Source organism: Ylistrum balloti, unplaced genomic scaffold (genome assembly GCF_031769215.1).
Source record: "Ylistrum balloti isolate Yb309-2 unplaced genomic scaffold, AGI_CSIRO_Ybal_v1 Utg370248, whole genome shotgun sequence".
Taxonomy (NCBI): Eukaryota; Metazoa; Mollusca; class Bivalvia; order Pectinida; family Pectinidae; genus Ylistrum; species Ylistrum balloti.
The window spans coordinates 1,418,184-1,441,878 of NW_026782199.1; the positions used below are offsets into that span (position 1 = coordinate 1,418,184).

At 33.6% G+C, this 23,695-nt stretch overlaps 1 protein-coding gene across 1 annotated transcript; it reads right to left on the minus strand.

The window, feature by feature from the left end:
- Window positions 1–936: 936 nt before the first annotated feature.
- Window positions 937–19,457, minus strand: LOC132552455 (trimeric intracellular cation channel type 1B.1-like). Its single transcript, XM_060216621.1, has 5 exons — window positions 19,248–19,457; window positions 13,028–13,181; window positions 6,974–7,158; window positions 6,446–6,533; window positions 937–5,150 (listed from the first exon to the last, which is right to left on the minus strand). Exons 1-5 carry the CDS (start codon window positions 19,375–19,377, stop codon window positions 4,847–4,849), a joined length of 861 nt encoding a protein of 286 aa, XP_060072604.1. The 5' UTR covers window positions 19,378–19,457; the 3' UTR covers window positions 937–4,846.
- Between the last annotated feature and the right edge of the window lie 4,238 nt (window positions 19,458–23,695).

Genomic DNA, 23,695 nt, shown 5'->3' on the forward strand with positions numbered 1-23,695 from the left:
ATTCAAACAAGATTAAATCATTCAGTATTCACAACTAAATGCTAGATAACTTTGTTTGCTTATTAAGATGATTTAGTGGATACTGGAAGAAACAAGGAGAAAGACTTTTATAAGGCATGACATTTTATGCTTTGGTGAATGTATTTTCTCAACTGAATAAATTGCTCAAGTTTTTTTTTTTGCTCCAACAGAGAATCAGGCAGCAACTTTTATAGGAAAAAAACTGTTTCAGGATTTACAGAAATTGTTGATAAACATGGAAAACAGTCAAATTCATAATATTATATAAATGTTGTTAAATTTAGATCAAAGTAAGAATGAAGAAATGAATATCCAGCAATCATGGATAAAGTCTTGAAACTCTGTTAACATTATTTCTTTAAATGTGAAAAAGTTGGTGAAACTTGGTAGGCATAATCCTCACTATCTTTTCTTAGGCATTCTGTTGAGGTAACAAGATATATATATATAAGTAAGCAGCAGTCACTCAGGGTTACCTCCCTTGCATCAGCATTCCATGTGTACCGTTCCAAGTCTTTGGGTTTGATAGGTGCTTGTGGTCTGTAGATGATGTAGTTTTGTATGTTGTTGTTGTTTTTTTTAAAGAAAATCACAATACCACTTTTATCTTTTTCCTCAAAATTTCAAGAAAAACAAAAAAAAAAAACCTAAATATTCATTGACAGGTGTTCGTGGTCTACAGATGTTGTTTTTTTGTTACTTTGTTCAAAGAAAATCACAATGTCATTTTTCATGGTTTTCCTCAAAATTTCAGCAACAGGAAAAAAAGAAACAACAGCAACACAAAATTCCCGTGTACATTTTGACAATAAACAGAAATTATATAAAGCCGATACATGTAAAACATCATGCTGGTTCCAAAAAAATTCAAACATCTCAAAAGAATGAAAACAAAATAAAACAAAAAAGTAAATCTACATTTTTTTTATCTTGTTTATTGAAAGGAATTTCATGATGTACACAACAAACTTTCCAGAATAAACTTGACCATCAGGGAAAATAGACACACCTCTTTTTCAGTCTAATTATTTACTCTGGTATACACATGCAGTCAGGATTGAAGACAGTCAATATACAAGACAGTATTACAACCTACAAGTAACAATCAACTACACAATGGTCATCTACTGAAATAAACATTACATAGGATTGATGCTATGTATATCAAATTTCATAGGTTCAGAAGCTAATGACCACTATCAGTGATAAACTATTAACACTGCATAGGGTCATCAACCATGGTCAACCATACATAGGGTCATCAACAATGGTCAACCACACATAGGGTCATCAAGCAGGGTCAACCATACATAGGGTCATCAACCATGGTCAACCACACATAGGGTCATCAACCATGGTCAACCAGACATAGGGTCATCAACAATGGTCAACCACACATAGGGTCATCAACCATGGTCAACCAGACATAGACGGTCGTCAATCATGGTCAACACCACATAGGGTCATCAACCATGGTCAACCACACAGACGGTCGTCAACCGTGGTCAACACCACATAGGGACATCAACCATGGTCAACACCACATAGGGGCATCAAGCAGGGTCAACATCACATATAGGGTCATCAACCATTGTCAAAACCACATAGGGTCATCAACCATTGTCAAAACCACATAGGGTCATCAACTATGGTCAACACCACATAAGTTCATCAACCATGGTCAACACCACATAGGGTCATCAACCATTGTCAACACCACATAGGGTCATCAACCATTGTCAACACCACATAGGGTCATCAACCATGGTCAACAGCACATAGGGTCATCAACCATGGTCAACACCACAAAGGGTCATCAACCATGGTCAACACCACATAAGTTCATTAACTATGGCCAACATCACATATCGGGTCATAAACTATGGTCAACATCACATGGTCTTCAGCCATGGTCAACATAAAATAGAGTTCTCAAAAGTTTATGGCAAATTTCTTATCAGCTCATGACGAACTAAATAATCATAGACAAAAGGCACCGGCGAAATAAAAAATTCCATCTTATGACATGACTTAGATATAACATTTTTATATCATACCCAATTATGATAAAGTATGCAATTTTCTGAATACTCATAAACTTGTTGATAAACAAATACAAAGAAAATAAGGCTGTATACTGGAACACAATATTAAATAACCTTGGTTGGATTTATTACAGCTCTATTTAGTCAATTAAAGTTCTTGGAGTATTAAGCATTTCACTTCTTTTATATTTTAAAAGTTTTTCACAGATGATTATTCACTTCTATATGCATACTGAAAAGAAATTTTTTTCAAAACGTTTTGAAAATCATCACTGACTAGATTCTAGGAATTAACCCAAACATACAAAATATATTGCCACAATTTTATAAAACAAACAAAATTGCACAAATTTTTTGGAGGAAATTTGCAAAGAATATCATTTCTTTCAAATGATTATAGATGTAAACCAATGTTCACAGCAAGAAAAACAATAACTATATAATCCTTTACACTAGATGAAAATTTACATGGATGCAAAAGTACAAAAAAAGAGACTCACATAAAATGCACAAACTTCATTCTGAAAAGTTGAGTCTGTGTTTCACACAAACTAAATGACACAACTACATGTGTATGTCTGATGACCAAAAGCACTTTTCCTAGTTTCTATGACACAAATAAAATCTAGCCATTAATTAAGGCTGTAGAGTTAACCAATCCCTACTTTCTGCTTGGATCAGGCCCTGAAAATGTTTCTTTGATTTTAATTCTTAAACCACATTTCCTAATTTAAAGGTTGTTTTTATGCAAAGATGTACTAATATAAAGATCTGAAATGTATTATCTATGAGCTTTTGGCCATAAGCAACAGATGAAATTCCAGAATATATAAGCCTGAAACATTTGAAGAAAAAAAAATTCAGAGACAGTTGTATGATACTAGGGCCTGAAGGCAGTAAAGTACAAGAATTGAGGATGGCACATTTGACATTAAAAAACATTCATATTACATCCTCATTTACTAACATTCACACAATATTGATTGTATACATCAGAAAAACATGTACATCAGACATACTCACCAACTATACACTGTAACAACTGATGACAGTACTATATATCATTTCAAAAGAATTTATGAAATAAAGAATATGACTGATTCAAAACATGCTGAACAAATTCTGACAAACAAATTCAATAATATCTTTTGAAATGTAAATACCTCAGTAACCCTTTACAAAAAATTTAGATATACATGAAGTAACTTTTATCCAAATACATGTATATTAAATTGATGTTGACTGATTTTTGTAATCTATTCTCAAATAAAACAGAATCTAAATGTTGATGCTGGACTTCGCATGTCCACAACTTCAGAATGACACACACCATTTCAACTTGTAAAATAGAGAAGCCATAAGCTCTACCAATCTCTGGTATAGATGTATTTTTAATGGATTACTATCTAGTACCCATTTTAGAATCAACTTTGATAGGTAGCATGATATTACATTAGTGAAATCTAATGAAAAATCCTATCCTGCAGCCTAAAATTACTGCTTTATAATTTGACAATCATGTCAATTTTATCAGATTGTTAGAATATACAAATTCTTGCGACACATTACACCCAACTTTGTCTACATGAGACAAGGTGAAGGTTAAGCTGTGGGATCTATGGGAATGTTTAATGACTAATATATTTTGCGATATCTGGGAGTAAACAGTATGGATTGAAAAGTCACCTATAATAATTGACATATATACCAGGGTACATGTAGCCTTTGATCCTGATGTAGGTATAATATTCTCCAAATTTGAGAATATGATTGAAATTTTTTTTTGACATTTGACATAGGAATCGAAGTCAAAGAATTTCAGGTATAATTGCCTCAGATTATATTCATTGAACAAAGAATAGCCTCAGATCTTGTTCATAATATAAAGATGATATTGATATTGTCTTGAGGACTTGCTTATGCTGAATAGCTTGATAATTTTAATTATACATTATAATCCTACCTCTTGGTTTTATAAACAAGTTGTGGAGAGTAGTTAATTGTGATCTTTGATGGTTGGCTTATAAAAAATATATCTATTTGATAATTGAGTTGATCAATAGTTACACCCTTTCTATAACAATGGCAGATCTGATGTGTGGCACATGTACCAACATATATACAAATAATAACTTTTGATTTTTGCAAATTAAAGAACTCATTAATGCTCTTTAGTTTTAAGAATAATAAAATAGTTCTTTAGATCTATTTGTTTTCATATAATATGTTCACTAAAATTAAAATTCAGACTTAAGAATAAAGATTAATTTATGCAAAAAGAATGATCACATCAAACTTTCAATTCCACCAAAAAAAAGGTGGTGCTAGAATATGTCTATTCTTATTAACATAAATGATGCAACTAGATAATTCATGTCTTCTATCAAAAGAATGTATAAATACTGACAACCATTATTCATGACATATGCTTCTAAAAAAAATCCTTCGTCACAAAAGGGAGTACTTGTGAGGGAACCTTTCTATCTCTGACACTAATGCTGTATTTCTTCTCAATCTGTGACCATCCTTGTGGAAAATAAATGCAAGGATATTGATAAAAAAATTCACAGATAAGAAAGGTATGACAAATTACCTAAAGACAGTACACTGCATTTAACAAAATACAGTATGTAGTCCTCAACTTTCCCCCGTATCAATTGATTAATTCCCTTTTGCAGGCCCTTTTTTACACACAAAATCTTATTTTAGAAAATCATTTCCTCATAAGCTATAAAAAATTCAATTGATACTCTTATATTCATCATTTTTAGCCAGAGAGTTTAATCCTTTTTCTTGTCCTCTTTACTCTTGACTGGTATGTCATTCTTATTTTCTTTGTCTTCCTCCTTCTTCTCTGGTGTGACTGCTCTCCTCATGGCATCCCACATACCTCCCATAAATATAGCACAGAAGAGGTTCTCAAATGGTGCAAATGGATCGTGAATGCCTAAGAGCAGGGCTGACAGTTTGAAGTACACAAAGAAGATGACGATGCCGAAGTAGATAAGAGGATGAGGTGCAGTGATGTAGTTGAGTCGCTCAAGCAAGAATACACATGATGCCACAATACAAGCTTTGGTAACGCTGAAAAAATATATAATTGACACCAATTCATAAAAATATATTTGATTTACACCTCAACATGATAAAATTTAAAACTAGAAAATGTCTGTAAGACAAGAATACCCACGTCAGATTCAATTACATTATTTAAGAAATTCCTATCAATAGAAAGGAGACTAATGGTATTCCAATAACAATGTATGAACTTTGTCTTTGCATTCAAATTCTGAAGCATGATTTCTGATTAACTGTCATTGTTGACCTTTGTACAATGTTTGTTGTAAATTCCTGAAAATCAAAGATATTAGGAATATGGACATCAATTAAAAATGTGATGTGATATGACCTGCTGGAACAGGATGGGACATTATGGATAACACTTCATGCCCTGTAAAATCATTAATTTTTGTTGGGGAATGTATTTTACAGTACCATCCACACACCCCATAAAGTTAATAAAGATAACCTAGAGTTTCATGAACTAAAAAAAAAGGAACCCTTGCCAGGTCAGGAATAATAGGCGTTTTTGGTTGAGGAAGAACAACGGTAATATTCTTTATTAAGTAGATTATTACAGAGCAACTATCAAGAAGTTTTACCTTCCAAAGACTTTGAGTGTTTATTTTTATATACAACTAAAGTGGTCTGCTGTGGTTCTCTTTATTAACTCTAACAAATTATATTTCCATTGATTACTTGGAGACAAGAAAAGATTAGGGAGTAAATGACAGTGCTAGTTGTAAATAGTCTACATCATTATCTACAGGCTGAAACAGTGGGATGTTAGATCAATAGTCATTGTTACAATCAGCTGATTTTTGTCCAGGTTAAAAAGAGTGCAGATTCTTGTGTGAGGTATGAGTCCTTTGAATTGTACAATCATGTAGTTGGACTGCTTTACATTTTACATTTATCCTTTAATTTAACAGAAATTACAATTTTATGTTCGTATCATCTTGAATCTAATGTCACGAATACAATTTAAAACAAATATAATTATCTGACAAGAATCTAGTATAAAAAATATTTTGAAATGCAAAATAAAATCAGTAAAATATACGAAAAGTTGGATTGAAACCTTGAATTATCATTTCTTTTACACACTGGATTAAACTCTGATACACTGTAAACATTTATCGTGATTACAGATTGTATCACTTTCTATAAACCAATGTTACAAGCTTTGTATGCTTAAATCATGGTGACAGCTTATGGATATTTTACAATCTCTTTATATCGAAACAGATTTTATTTACAGAACACAAAAAAGAAAAGGGGTAAACACTGGAAAACACTTATAAATCCTTGATACTTACAAAGATGGTTGCAAAAGTTCATTGGTGCCTGGGATCCACAAACCTCGCACCAGCCGTTCAAAGTTCTTCATAAAACCACTTCCAGCACCTGTGTTTTTAAAAACGGTAAAAAGGTACAATGGTAAGTACATGCTTTAACAAATGTGATGTTATAAATAATCCCAGAAGTGTTACAATTGGTAAAACAATTGAAACATAAAGCTGTGAGGAGGGATTCACAGATGTACCTGCATCCGTGCTCTTTTGATTTCAAAAGTGGTTTGGCGTATCATTTAACCCATTAACAATGACCAATGACAAGTGGTCAAGTGTGACCTTTTCCCTTTTAAACTTGATGAAAGCCATCAAAATCTAAGCAAGTGAAAAGCTTGATGTTATTTAAATATGGTGTCATTAAAAAACAAATCAAATGATGGGATACTAAGACATAATATGTTAAAGAATGGTCAAATTTGAACTTTAATTCTTTAACCCTGACCATTGATCATAGTTTCAAAATTCAGGTGTAGACTTTGTGACCATACCTACCTTTTACAGTTCCTATGATAATAATTACGAAGTAGGCATTGGGGTAGAGCTTGGCCGTATGGATGACAGCATGGTAGACTTTGTGTGCTCTTTGACATTCCTTCAGTGCTGCTACAACTAACTTACAGGGGAGGAACCGTCCAATCTTGTAAACAATGTCAAATGGAGAATAGAAGATAAGGTACCTGAAACAAAAAGAGAAGATTCTAGAAAATCATTATCATCAACATACACACTACAAAATTTACATTTACACAGACTCACTCAAAGTATCTATATGAAACAGTCGTATATTTTGTACAATGAATTTTTGCACATGAATATCTAATCAGGAACTTTGTATACCATGCCATTAATAGACAATGAAGATAATCATATTTTAACATAAACCATAGAATTCATAACTGGTGCCTGATTGAAATGACAACAACTAGACAAAGGTCACACTAAAATCAAAAGCATGAAAAGATTGGGTTTTTTTGTTTGTTGTTCTTGGATATTCAACGTACATTATGACGTACCTGGAGAAAACAATTGTTATGCCCTGGAAATATGTTCTTGACAATTTGATGCAAAGATCTGGACAAAAAACAACACCTCAAGGTGTTCACAGTCAATCTTTTGCCACTGAAGAGGATTAATGTTTTTTTCATGCAGTTGTAATTGGGTTATTGGTGAACCAGTGTCCTACAGATTGACAAAGTACGATAAGACTACAGTCCTAAAACACAGCATATAAAACCAACATTAAAAACTTCACTTTCATGTTTGCTGGGTTTATCAACAACTATATGGTCATTTTAAGACAGGTTCAGCTTGTAGTGCAAAAAATGGAGCTGGTGAGTGTGACTATAGTAAACAACATACTGGAGACCTGTTGTGTATACCATCCAAAGCAATTAGTGTCTAGTTAAGCAAGTACACAATTACTACAGTATAGACTGTCCATTTCTCAGATACCTTACTAGGGACCACTATAGTATAGGACAGTCCATTTCTCAGATACCTTACTAGGTACCACTATAGTATAGGACAGTCCATTTCTCATTAGTAGGGACCACTATAGTATAGGACAGTCCATTTCTCATTACTAGGGACCACTATAGTATAGAACAGTCCATTTCTCAGATACCTTACTAGGTACCACTATAGTATAGGACAGTCCATTTCTCATTACTAGGGACCACTATAGTATAGGACAGTCCATGTCTCATTAGTAGGGACCACTATAGTATAGGACAGTCCATTTCTCATTAGTAGGGACCACTATAGTATAGGACAGTCCATTTCTCATTACTTGGGACCACTATAGTACAGAACAGTCCATTTCTCATTACTAGGGACCACTATAGTACAGAACAGTCCATTTCTCATTACTAGGGACCACTATAGTACAGAACAGTCCATTTCTCATTACTAGGGACCACTATAGTACAGAACAGTCCATTTCTCATTACTAGGGACCACTATAGTACAGAACAGTCCATTTCTCATTACTAGGGACCACTATAGTATAGAACAGTCCATTTCTCATTATTGGGGACCACTATAGTACAGAACAGTCCATTTCTCATTACTAGGGACCACTATAGTACAGAACAGTCCATTTCTCATTACTAGGGACCACTATAGTATAGAACAGTCCATTTCTCATTATTGGGGACCACTATAGTATAGGACAGTCCATTTCTCTTTTGTCTTATAAGGGATCAACAAACTATATATCTTGGATTTTGATTGAGGTTTAAAATTCCAATGCTATACAAAAACTAGCAAAAGCTCTAACCACATGATAATGTAAATTTCAAGATTCAAGGACATAACTGTAGGATAGTCAGTGTGTCTTAAGCAGACAATAACTATTTCAGGAATAGTCGGACAAACATTTTAACTCATTTTAACTCTTTTCTAAAGACCAAATAAAACCCCCCAACCCCCTCTCTTCCCCATCATTTTACAAGATATTTTTTCATATATTGAGATCAAGGTGACTGACATGACCTTTTATATGGTACACTATCTACTTAATGTGGAAGTTATGACCTTGTATTTTGTATCTGTCTGTTTCTCTGGCAGTGTCAACATCAGGTGTTTCACATCCTTATCTCTGTGTGCCAGAGACAACCTTCAACTAGCCAGTACATCTTACTGTACAGCTGACAATATAGATCTCAGTTATATACACAGTACTTGAGTGTGCAGTCCTTGTCCTAGATACCAGTATACAATACACAAGACAAAGACTACATTAATGCATGTGCAGCAGTTTGAAGACAGTACATACATAATTAGTATTTTACTATCTACTGGTATTCTTTGTTGGCATGGTCTATTGTGCACCATATTTAACACACACTTGTACAGACAGCACATCCAATAATGACTGATCTACAGAGTAGACCACACATACATTCTTTTCATATTACTTCAATTCTTGTACAATATAACAGTATTTAGAACAAGAGGCCCACTGGTCTTAATGGTCATTTCACTATAAAGACCTATATATGAAAGATGCCACATAGGCCTAAAATAAATTGCTGAACTACTCTACAGCTTACAAAGAAGACATTGCTGGTTCATAAAAACATTTTCTTGAATCATATTCTTTATACATGCTACTACACAAATGCCACTATTGTGAACCTATTGCTTGTAGAAAAAGAAAATCCATTTTTTTTTTATAAAAAAAGGTCAATTATTTGAACAAATCAGTAGCCCTTAATCCACTTATATTAAAAACCCAATATCAACAGCCTGGACCTTTTTGTTATTGAGAAGAAGTTGTTTGAAGATTTTAACACATTTGACCACTGTTACCTTGAAATTAAGTCAAGGTCATTTACTTCAACAAACTTGATAACCCTTCACCCTATCATGCTACAGGCCCAATATCAGCACCCTGGGCCTTTTGTTTTATTGAGAAGAAGTCATTTGAATAGAAAGTTTACATATAGCGGACAACGACAATGTTTTCTTCTATGAGTTTGTTCTTGGTTTTCCTTCAGAATCATCAGGAAGTTGCTGATTTCTGCTGTTGTCAGTGTGCTACATCTTGCAAATGATTGACTCATTCTTTCTTTCCTACCTTTATTTTCCTTGATCCTGAATACAACATTATTTTTTTCTTCTTATTTTCTTTGACTTCTCTAACCATTCTTAAATAAGTTCTGTTTAAATTTGAATTTTAGAATCCAAGACCTGCATAGGAGGTAGCTGGGTTTTTTCTTCTTTATTTCTGCTGTTACTATATTCCTCATATGATCTTTTGCTATGATCATTTTGTGAGAGGGGGGGGTTAGGTGGTTCTTTCCTTACCACAGATTTAAGGAAACCAATACAATAAGCTGACAAAGAAATCAGCTTATCATTATGACCAGATAGACCTTCAGGTCAGGTAACTAGGAATTCGTGTTTACCTATTTAGATTAGGAGTGGTGCTTGGCCACAGGAGGTAATATACAAATGATAGGAGCCATTTGTGTACCTTGATAAATATATTTGCTAACAGAAAATATTATCTTATTGACATTCTCTTATTGGAAACCAACATCCAAATCCATTTGTCTAACATAACCAACATTCCTGTACATAGACCTTGTGTAGTATTGGAGCCTGCTCATTATATCTGTATGTAACCCACTAATGGTGCCATATATACATGTTTGATAACTTCAAACATTTAATCAAGATTCATCAAAAACTTGTAAAAATATTATTACATCAAGAGTTCTACATGAAAAGTTTGCAGGAACCTTACACATCACAGCTTCTATCATCATGGGTGTATCTAACTAGACATTATGTATACTAATGAGCCATATGAAGAAAAACATCATGTTTCCAAACATCTGGAAACTTGTTGAATATACATTGTATAAAGAAAGTATATGAAGCAGATTTACTGAACTCAAAGTACTAAGTTTTCATTACTTTTACATGCAAGAGAAATAGTATGGCAATTTCTACTGTGTTCACCACTGGCTGATCCATCAACTTCAGTCATTAGGCAGCCTCTGTACTCTGATAACACCACATATGTTTAGTATTGAATAAGAGATACCACAACATGTATCTCAGCTCGGAACTTCTATTTTTATTCACAGATAAACTACAATTAAAGCATTTTGATGAGGTCAATATTGTGTTTTATCTATCTGAACATATATTTTTGAACAATTGAAGATGTGAAATAATCCCATTCCAGACATATATAAATTATGACCTTGGATTTTTAACTCTATGCTAAGGTGAAAGATATAAATAATATGCGAGTATGCAAAGTCAAACCAAAGCATTATACACTCTTGAATGGATGGTGAGAATTAATTCTGCCCTTGGCCTTTTCTTAACAGGAATAAAAAGGCAAGCCAATCATCTAAATTTACATCAGTATAAAAAGGCAAAATAATACTTATTTTGTGCAAGCAGTATTGGGATAAATGAGACTTATTCCTGTTCCGTTTCTGTAAAATGATTAAGACCAGATGCAGCCACAGGAACCCTAAGTAAGACTGACATTGTGTATAAACCTAGGCTGTAAGGTTGTGTGTCAGACAGTGTTTGGTACATGGTTAACTTCTAACACCATCATCATCACAATCCTTAAACTTACCAGCATTTTGATAGCACCATGACTAAGTGAATAAAGGATTTTTCCTTTCCCGTCCTAAAGCAATTACAATTGACAATACAAATTTCAATACTGTAGTAATTCTTAAAAACACAAAACAAAAAATCTTAATAATGTTATGTTGTAAAGTACCTGTTGGTAGTAATAAATTTTCCTTTGTAGACATAGACAACTGTTTTTTGTTAAGAGGTTCTAAATCTCAACAGAATAAAAAAAATAGACAACAGACTCAATATCGTGACAATACAATTTGAGTCAGCTTTGTTTCTGTGAATAAATTCAATGTAGATTATATATGCATATCTGTGTAGAGTAAATGACATACATATTCAACGTGAAAATTTATTTCAATATGTCTGCTATTAATTAAGTTTTAATTTCATTATAATGTACATCGGTATAATGAAAACCATACAAGTATGACTCTGATCACATCTCTATGACTCAAAGTGTTAATTAACTGAGGAGAAAAACTAAGTTGACAGCCAGGCAGTTGTGAAGACACTCAACTGTGAAGATGAATGGATACCATACTTAATCAGGTTTATCTGGGTGTTGGCCACCAGAGTTCTTATAACTCCTGTACCCTGACAAATGAGTGCGGCACTCTTTTGGAATCAATACCTTTGCCAATTCTGATGTGTTGAGGTGTCTTACTTGAAGCAGTAATTATATTCAGATGGCAAGACAAAACAAATTTCAAGCACATAGCATAGGATAGAACAACACCTTCCTGTAACTTATAGCCTTTGAAAGATTTTTTGGTATCAATGTCAGTCTGACAGTTCTCTACTTAGAGGGGAAAGGATTATCAATTAACATTCTCTTTCCAAAAGACTCCCAAAGACACCACTTATGGCTCTCTCGCTCTCTTTCTTTCCTCCAACTCCCTCACACTCTGAGCAAATAATCCAGTTGGATAAAACAATGCCATCATTACAATAATAATTATTTCGATGCGAGTTACATGTATTTTGAAATCAATCAATGTAAGTTTGAACAAGGTCTGGTAGGAATACATAAAGGGCTATAACTCTGTATCCAAAGGGGGATATGTACAAGAGAGAAATATATTTGATACATTTTGTAATTTCCAGATGCATCTTCATGTTAATCAATTGTCAGTGTTGTGGTATAAAACAGAGTAAAGTATGGTTAACAGGGGACACACAAGTAAGGTTGTATCTGGAAGACAAGGTTTCAAACACGTCATCATGTGATATGCTACCATCATATAAGATATTTCCATTGGAAATTATCCAGGTACTGCAATCTTACTGAGTCATGTTCATTTGTCAGTTAAAAAAATACTACCTATCAAATATAAGTAGGAGTTACTTACACTGAAAAAATGTCTAGGTACTGCAATAATACAAAAATACCCATCAAGAATATGCATTACAGGAATTGTATGTACTTACCAGACTGCTGTTGCTGTAAGGATGCTTCGGTGATCTTTGAAGGGTGACAACATACTCTCCCCTAGCAACATATTAGCTATTATACTACCTCCAAAACAAAGCAGCATACTGGAAAGCCAACAAGATAGAGGATGTTTTCTGGAAAATGGTGACCCTGAAAAACACCAAAAACAGATTTTTTTATTTTTTTGTTTTTAATACATGATTTCAATGTACAGTGTATGTTGTCTTCACAAAATATACATCAAGCAATTTCTCGAAATTAGCTGGATGAGAAAATTTGGAAATGAACATGTTTCAGTTTTCATATTTATTTTGAAAACCTACAGAGGCTAAATCACACAGAATATTTTCATTCGCAGGCAAATCTAGGTTTAAGATAAGAAAAGTGTAGCTGATCAAAAAACATACTGAGGTAATTCTAATACACTGTAAACAAAAAAGTTAGCCCTATAAAAAACATGATTTTACACTTATTATAAACCTCAAGCTAATTGCTGTCTGCTTGTCTGCTTTCACCTGTCAAGGCAACAGGTAATATATATAAAGAGAGTTAGTATACTTTGTATATTTATGATATTTATAACAAGCACCTGATATCATGTCAATTTACATTCACAGTTCAATAATCTAGAATATTGATATCTATTTCAGTTTCTTTTTAAACAGTGTAAAATAATATGTTATTGAAATTGGCCAAATGTCAAAAGAAACATTGTAAAATAAATTATGTTATTGATCCACTGTATAAGGCCATACTAATAATAAAATTTCCTGTGGAAATTTAATTTCTGATGGAGTGTTAAGCACTGAACAGCCATTATAATGCAGAATTACACGTGTATTGGATCCTCCATACCGGTAAGCATGGAGTTGTCAATACCCTTGAGATGTGAATTATCCCATAACTTTATCAATAACATCAGATACAGTAGCTTGAGCATTGAGAGAAAATTTGATCATTTTCTGACGATGAACAAAAACAAGAGGTCCATAGTGCCTATCCCTCATTTGGATCTTAAAGTCCAGCAATGCTATACATACCTATAGGTTGGGTATTTCAAATATTTCCAAATCAAAGCGCATTCACTAAACCATGTTGATGGGGAAAAACAATGGGTAAATTCTTAAATAATGACTGTCTTTATCTCTTGATACCCTATAAGAGTTTATATGGTTATCAGGTTGGTATCTTAATTACATCAAAAATATTACCTAGAAATAATGTCCCTAGAGGTGTGCCAAACCCAAAAGTCAATTCTTATATAAAGAATGTGTTTATCTCTTGATGCCAAGAAGTTATATATATGGTTATGGGGTGGGCATTTCAACTGTTTCAAAGATATAACATATTTTTCCTTTTGAGGCCTTTCCCTTCTGCCCAAGGGGACAAAGACCTATCATTTATACAAAACTAATTCCTATTTCATCCAAACATGGGCCTGTTCTTACATCATGAATGTGTTTCTCTCCTGATGCCCAGCATTGCTATATATGGTTTAGGAGTAGGAATCTCAACTCTTTCAAAAATATTACCATGAAAGTGAGTCCCTAGGAGTTGGGCCAACCCAGGGTCAATTCTTACATCATGATTGTGTTTATCTTTTGGTGCCCAGCATGTTATCTATGGTTATGGGTTGGGGATCTCAACTGCTTCTAGGATATAACCTAGAAACTATGTATTAAGGGATGGGGCCAGACCCAAGGGTCAATTCTTACATTGTAATCATGTTCATCTCTTGATCCCAAACATGCTATATATATTGGTTATGGGGTGGGGATCTCAGCAGCTTCAAAGACATAAAAATGAAACTAAGTCCCTAGAGAGGGGGACACTCTTGGCCAATTTTTAAATCATGATTGAATTTATCTCTTGATGCCTAGCAATGCTATAACATATGGTTATGGGGTGAGGATCTCAACTATTTCAAAGATATAACACATTTCTCCTATCAAGTCCTTCCCCTCCAGTCCAAGGAGGCCAAGAGTCATCATTTACACAAAAATAATTCCCCTTTCACCCAAACATGCTATAGACAAAATCTAATCATTCCTATAGGAGGAGTATATTTTCAAAGAATTAGTTCGACTTCCCCTAGTGGGCCCATCCCCACCCCTCTCGTCTCATGGGACAGAGACCCATCATCTATACAAAATTGATTTTCTTCACCAAAAGATGCTTCTGACCAAATTTGGGACTTTACAATAAAGAGTACATTAAATTCTTACAGCAGATCTTGCAATGAAAATCTCAGCCTATTGGGTTCCAAGACTTTTGATAGTTGATAAAAACACATCAGGCAGTATTTGTTTGTGAGGTTTGTGACTATGGATGAAACATGGGTCCATCATTTCACCACAGATGCCAAACAACATTCTAAACAATTAAAGCAAACTGGCTCACCCACCCTCCCCACCCTCCCAAACAGGGCAAAGACTATTCCATCCGCTGGAAAGGTTATGGGACGCTGATGGTATTCTGATGATAGATTATTTGCAAAAAGGACAAACAATCAATGGCATCATTTCTCAGGCAGTTAAAGTAAAAATTAAACTCAAGTGCTGCGGAAAAGGTGTTGTTCCACCAAGACAATGCCCCTGTTCACAAGCCTATTGCCATGATATGGCTGCCATTAACATTTATCACTTTGAACTGACTGAGCATCTGCCTTATTTGCCTGATCTTGCACCATCAGACTTTTATCTATTTTTAAAATCGAAAAAGGCAATTTTCAGTACCTACATTTGTCAGATAATTATGTCATACATGCAGTGGAGGACTTTCTGAACAGTCAAGAAAAGGACTTTAAGAGTAGAATTGAGGCCCTTAACATCGCTGGCAAAAGCGTATACAGGTACTGACAACTATGTTGAAAAATAATGCAATATGTCCGCCAAAAGTCACACCCTTAAATATGAGACTCACAGCTTATCAATCAGCCCTCATACATATCCAAATATTTAGTGTCTACCCAAAGCATTCTCATGCAATTTTCAAAGAAGCGTTGTTAAAGTCAAGATATTTCTCCTATATAAATCATACATCATGATTTGCTAAAATAAAACCTTTGGTCTACTTCCATCCACTAAATTTGTCCATCATATTTTTTGTCAGGCCTGTTTTACTTATTGAATGACAATAAAAAGCTATATATGTGTATTTATATGTAAACAGTATCTGTACATTTTTGGTACATCTCTACTTTATCCAGGAATGAAATCTGCTGATTTTTCAGCTATCTAAGAAAGGAACTTATGCAACTACCAAATGTTATCTTTTATAGATCTCCACCCGGGATCCAGTCCAAATCCTTGGCCTTGGTTGTTTGACTCTACGCAATTTAAGCTGAATGGATAATTTCCCTGCAGACTGAGTGAGAAGGGTCCATTTCTTAACCGGTATTACAATGTTTACAGTGCATGCTTGCATGAATACACCAGCAACTAGAAAAGTATTTCTGCTGTTTCATTTTTTACTATTGACATTGTAGCCATTTTTACAAGACAAAAGCTGAAAGAGTATCATTAGATCATTAATCATTCTATACTTATATTTCATTTTTTTGCATTCAGTATTTTGAGAAAGTAAATAGGGTCAACTATTTTTCCAAATATGTGATAAGGAACAGCCACATGCCAACTGATTTGTATTTCATAAGTGAAATTCCACTTGATATATGCATTGTTGTGATGCATGCTTCTTACTAATATGTTACCCGCAGCTAAACATATAAATCAGTCCCAATGATTGGTAATTATATAAGCAATTGACTGTTTATTTAGGCATTTATCACGGAGACCACAGGATCGGGCATGGTTATACTGTACATGTACATAAACAACAGATGGTTTTGGTACATACCACTACACTTGTAGGGTCCAACTGATCATAGTGTTACATATGTACACTAGACAAGAGCTCTGAGGTAGATATATTTACCAGTCCCAGGCAAATGTTTGGTTTCTTAGATACTAGCTGACAAAGTAATGCCAGTACCAGAAGATTGTGTTTATAAATAATAGTTGGTACATAAAGTACAAATTCCTTAGAATCCAAGCAGGCAGGTGACATTATAATGGGGATAGGATATTGTATGAAATTATCTTAAAGACTACACAGCAGTTTCATCAGGACTGATGATATAGAAGTAAACTGCAAAACTCTTTACAGCAGTATTCATGCAGTTTGAATACTGTAAACTGATTCTACAGAGGCTTACAAATTAGTACAGTAAATATGACCAGTGACCTTAGTCCTATCTAATGAGCTCTAAATCTGTTAGAGCTATTTGTATGATTTATTAATCACTCCAATGTAATTGATTTACAACTTACCGGTAATCATTAATTGATTATGGAATGTTTCATTATTACCATGTTTTATTCATTAGAATAATAACAATGTTCCATATCTAACCAATTCTGCATACTTCCCTTCTTTATCATCAACACTACCAACACAATACATAAAACGTTATATATTTAACCAAGTAAATAATGTGTATCATCATTATCTTAATTACCCAGGATTGTCGTTCAGAGATGTGCAATGTATATGATTCTGTAAATTTCTTCAAAGTCTCTATCTTCTTTTTAAATTATTAACATAAGTCTCAATTCAATCATGCTTCACGGAACAAAACTAAAATGCTCAAATTTGTGAGCTATGACTGCCCTTTCAAGATGTTAGACAATATTTCTAATCTTGTTTTTATATTATCTGATTCCATTTAAATTTTGCAGTAAATAATCCTTTTCATTCATAAATCAGCATGGTCCAAACAGCTTGACTAGATTTGCTTGATGATGATGCTGCAACGATGGTCCTAGTGATTAAATTTTTCTTTCATTCATTAATTGTAACAGAGATTCCGGCCAATATGTTACCTTTAGCATGTCAATCATGGTTTATACCAAAATTCTTAAACTTAAAAAAAAAAAAAAAAATATATATCATTTTCTGTAGTCTGCAACTGTTGGAACTTATTACACTGACAATCTTTGAAATTAAAAACAAAGATTTTAGTCATCATTAACATTAACCCAAAACAACCTAAACAGTTAATCTAGGGCTCAGTACACATGCTATTAACCAACAATGAAAATATTTGCATTAACAAATTTCAAGGTCAAAATTATCTCCCTTGGGTCAACTGATATTTTGAGTCTGTAAAATTGGAACCAAAACTTGCTGCCTCTTCAATCAAAGGTACTTGTAAAAGGAAGTGTTTAAACTTCAATTTTATAGTTGATAATTAAAAAACTAATAAGTATTTATTCATTCAAACATTTTAATAAGATGATGATGATGATGATGATGATGATGATGATGATGATGATGATGATGATGATGATGATGATGATGATGATGATGATACAATTCTGTAAGAAAATATTATTCATGATAACCAAATCACTTATTAGTATGATTAACATATGTTGTATATTACATCTATAAAACCATCAAGATCTCAGTCTTAATGAGATTGAGCAGTAAGGCTCTAATGACTTGTTAGCTTCTGATAAGGATCTAAAATAAACAATGTCTGACTACAGTTATCACAAAGAAAACACCGGCATGACATAAACGTTACTAATAGATAATTGGTGTTTATATCATTTCAAGTGTCTTTATTGTAATATAACATGCGAAAACACTGCACCTGCTGCTGATCTGTTTATATCTATAACCCTACCTAACACTAATAATGGTATCACCCATCAGGAATAGAACTGGATCTCCATATAATTTGATAGGGACCATATCATATGGGTTCGGTTTTTAGGTGTGAACAAGTCCTTGTAGTGTACAGTACTGCAGCAGTAAGCGTAGATATAAGTCAAAAGTAACAGTTTCCCTTTTCAAATATTTCTACATCACCTTCGGAATTTCCACCGATACGGTAAACGAGAGAAACGTGTTGCTTTATTAAAATGGTCTGGTTTCGTTTTCTGATCAGATAATATGATCTCGCTGCTAACGGCATTGAACGGCCTAACACTGTAAACTCCACACCAATCAGAAAAGAACAACTCAGCACCGGCATCATCATGGCTTTACTTAGGCATGCTGACCGATCTATTTATAGATACAGTGAAAGTTCAATAAAACATATTAAAAATATCTGTATTTTTTATAACACAGAAAAAAATCGTACACATTAATTATTTATCTAACAAAAGTATCAAATGAGAGTGAAGCTGAAATGGCTGTCCTTACCTGAACTGGTTTGTGGAATATCCTCTCTCACCGCCATGCACATCAATGTGTAATGTGCTATATCGAAAAACGGATACATCTTTAGTTTTGTGACCTTAGTGGCAATGTCTAGAAATGTTTGTGGATCCATGTTTGTTTAAACTTAGTGGTGTCCCTTCTTGGGCCTAGAGGAAGGATGCTTGCTGGTGCCGGTGCGACGATGTGGCCACCTATGTAGACCGATTCCGAGATAAGGGGACACAACTCATAAAATTTTATCTTACGATAAACTAGGTGTCAGTAGCAATAAAACAGATCCATTCAGAATAATCTTATAATAAAATCGATTGAATTTGATTTTATCCGTACAGATGTCACTCTTAAACATGAAAACAGTGTTTTTATTTTCCATCAATTATGAAATATTTAATAAAGTATCTGAAAACCTAAGATTGTGAATCTCATTGATTTTCATTTAATATCATTGAGCGATTTGATAAATGCAGGCTAAAATCCTCTATATCCATATGATAATTATATTCAACATAGTATCAATGACTTAACTTATGAAATGTAAATATAATTTTAATTAAAAATAAATTATGTTCAAATGTCGCACATTTTTTTGCCTTTACGACATGAACAGGTAGATTATTACATACGTCTACAACTCTAAACGTGAAATAATTTCGCCTGTGTTCTGTACTATATTGGTTTTTGTACAAAAATAATGCCATCGAGTTCTTTCATAGCAGGCTTTAAGGTAACACTTTCATCAAAATGTTTGAAAATCATCTTATAGGCAGTTATCAAGTCTTCTCTCATTCTTCTATACTTCAGAGTGGGAAACTGTAGCTTCTCTTGTCGCTCCGACCTCATATGATAATTCTTTAAATCTTTCTATAGTTTCCAAAGTTTAATCCATCATCAACCATCACACCCAGGTCTTTTTCAGTTCTAATACTTTCAAATGATATTTCCTTTCTTTTGCCCTGATTTCCTTATATATATAAATTTTAATTTATCAGGTTGAAATTTGAATAACCAACAATTTAACCATTTCTACAGTTGATCCAAATCCTGTGGTAGAATATACGGTATAATTTCATGTCAAAAGTTAAACAACGGGGCATGGTGATACCGTTGGTATAAATGACAAATATAATCGGCCACAGGACACTTCCTTGTGAAATTCCATTGCGTACCTAGTGATTTGTGATGATGAATAATTTATAACTACCCTTTGATGTCTATTATTCAAATTTTCAGTACTGTATACTGTATATGGTCTAATTCCATATTTGTGAAATTTGTGTATGAGGCAACGATGGGAAACATTATGAAAAACCTCCAGCAAGTCTATATATATAACATAGATTTTCCCTCATGAATCCAACATCTTAGTAAAAATTTTCAGAACCCTCAACATCTGTGTTGTTGATCTTCCAAGAATGAAACCGAATTGTTTGTTGCTGAACAGATTATTTTCCTGTATATGTAATACAATTTTATCTTAGATAAGCGTTTCACACACCTTTACTTAGATACCTGTGAGACTTACTGGGCTACATTCCCTGGGTCCACTTCGGGTTACTTTTTGTAAATGGCTGAGATATTAGCATCTTTCTTAGGTTGTGGTAATTTTCCTTCTTTCAATAGTTTATTAAATATCGTTTTCAGTGATTTGCTTAGGACGTCCGCAGGTTCTTTCAGTGCTTTTGGGTACATATCATCGAATTGTTGCTTTTCGGTTCTTTAAGGTGTGTATGTGTTTTTTTTGTTGTTGCACGTTAAAGTGTTTCCTGGAAATGTTAAATCAACTTTCTGTTTTAAAATTTTGGTATTTCGCTTATTGGTTCCACTGTTAAGACACTGGTGAAACTTTATCTGTACCGTTTGTAGCTACTTTGTGCCTCGTACCCGTTTGATCCTTTTGGGTCCCCCTATTCCTGACTTTGTTTTCCATTTTTAATTTCTGTATTGCCAGAAGTGCTTTAGCTGTTGTTTAATGTTGTTTGCTCTGTTTTTTAAAGTCCTTCCTTGTTTTCCGTATCTCCCATTTAACCTAATTTCTATACCTCAAGTATTCTTTATATATATTTGCAGGTTTGGTTTCCATATATCGAGTCCATGACCTGCGCTTTTTGTTAATTTTCTTGGTAACTTAATCACTTAATGAATTCTTGGGAGAACTTGTTTTCTTTGGTACATATCTATATGCTGATGTGTTAAGGATATTCAGGAAATTATCATATGCTTCCTCAAAGTCTTAATCAAATAGGAAGTTCCAGTTAACGTTTTGAAGATCCTGTTTCATCTCATTGTAATAATGTAAATTTGAAAGATAACACTAGATGGTCAGTGATACCGAATGGACATTCATACTCTATATTACGTACGTCTTCTCATTACTGAGGATATTTGACTTGCATCCTGACCTTATTCAAGTGTTTTCCTTAGTATGTTGTTACAAGGAGTTATCTCTCAGAAATTCCATAAAAGGGTCCCAGAGCAAATTTCTTTTTGATTGCCATGTATTCCAATTTATTTAAGGAAAATTGTAATAATAAAAGATCAGGATTTTTTGTAAGTTTAAATACTGATCACAAGATTGTACATATCTTCATTGTTCACATTATCAGAGTTGGGTTTTTGTATGTATAACCAGTAAGAATTTGTCCACTTGGTAAATATGTCTAAACCCAAATAATTACCTTGAAATTGCTTTCCATTGAAACTGCCACATGATTTAAGCTCTTTTTTTACAGATCTTCACCACAATATTGATTTGCATCATACACATTTTACAAACAGCTGGTATCCTAGGAATGAAGGACTGCTTTACTTGGCAGGTATCTGAAGATTTGGGGATAAATTTTGGTAATTCCTATTACATTGAACTTATATGTATCATTATGGATCTTGATTTCATTCCATCTAGTTTATTTAAAATGCTATCCGCATTTGTGTGTTAAGACTGTTAAGACTTTCTATTCCACCGATTGTTTGAAGTTTGGTGTCTCCGTTGTTTGATATTTTCCCCTTTGGTAACCAAATTATTTTTCTGTTTCATGGTGATCCTCTCATACTGTATATGCCTTCCCCAGAATTCATGTTGGGTTTCCTTTTAGCCTCCTCTTGTAGTTCCATATCCTTTTTCTTTCAGTCTTTGTTAATTGATTCCACATCTGTATTAAATCATTCCGCCATTTCAGTTCCTTTATATTCTTTTTCTCCTCCACTGTAGAAAAGGACACCAAATCTAGTCTTTGATTTGATAGTTCCCTTTGGTTTTATCAAATTTCCAAGTACTTTTGTGATGTTACAAATATATCCAATGGTAGTTTGCATGCGTCCAGCATTGCCTTCTCATCCCTCTCTTTTTGCTCACTTCCTTCTCTGCTAGCCTATTCCTAAATGCCAAAAACCATAATATTAAGTTTCTCTCCATTCTCTGTCTTCTAGTTCTGTTAGAACCTGTTGTGTACCAGTACATGGGGTTGTGTGCTGGATCACCATGGATGTGTCGGATGAGTGGGCAAGCTCTTCTATAGTCGTCTACCTGACAGTACTTTTATCACATTTCTTCTGAAAGTTCATCCTCCATTTGTTGGATCCTAATTTCATATCTTTCCATTATTTCATTACATTTCTGTTCAACTTGGAGTTCATGGAGGAATTTTTTTCCACCATGACATTACATGGCACTCAAAACCACACTGAATCTGAACAGGACAGGATCCTGTACTCCATGTCAACTTTATGGAGACCTTTTGTGCCATATTGCTAATGGCATCTCTTGTACGTGTATTCCAACATTTCTACATACTGATATTAAAATATCTTGCAGCACAAATCCATGCTTCCTCACTCCATGGTGTTGTATAGGATCTGTCAGAGGCTTTATATCTTTCTAAATAATTGAAATTAAAATTTTTTAAAAAATGTATATACCAGTATATTTACCAGAGAAGAGTGTGGTTATTGATATTTAACTTAGTACTAGAACAAGGAATATCTTCTTTGTTGAGTACCTATTTTTACATAATCTGAAACATGACAATTGTGGTTTTTCCTATTCTTTTGTTATAACTTTTTAATGCTTTTGCTTTTAACTCTTGTAAGAACATGACAAGGGATAGATTTCTACTTTACCCTTGTTTCTCTAAATTAAATTGTAAGTGAAAACTGCTAATCTTATTTTGGGATTCAGGTACTAGTATATCTAATTAAGTTTTATTTTTCATTTTCTCCAAAGTAAAACTGCTTCCTGAATCTAAACAAGACAATAAAGGTTAATCTCCACACATTAACATACAATTCTTTGCTGTATGGTCTTATTAATTCCATGTTTCTCTTTAAAATCTATTAACATGCTCCATATACCTGACAATACATAAAAATCTTTTAATGTAATGTGTACATTGGTTTGGCTGTCACAATAAATACAGTAGAGTTGCTGCTGTAAA

Excerpts from the sequence above, each read along its gene's own strand:
- LOC132552455 (XM_060216621.1), bottom strand. The coding sequence starts at position 19,377 with ATGGATCCACAAACATTTCTAGACATTGCCACTAAGGTCACAAAACTA. Across the intron at positions 7,159-13,027 it reads CTTACAGCAACAGCAGTCTG|GTACCTTATCTTCTATTCTC; the intron begins GTAAGTACATAC and ends TTTTTGTTTCAG. Across the intron at positions 6,534-6,973 it reads TATCATAGGAACTGTAAAAG|GTGCTGGAAGTGGTTTTATG; the intron begins GTAGGTATGGTC and ends TTAAAAACACAG.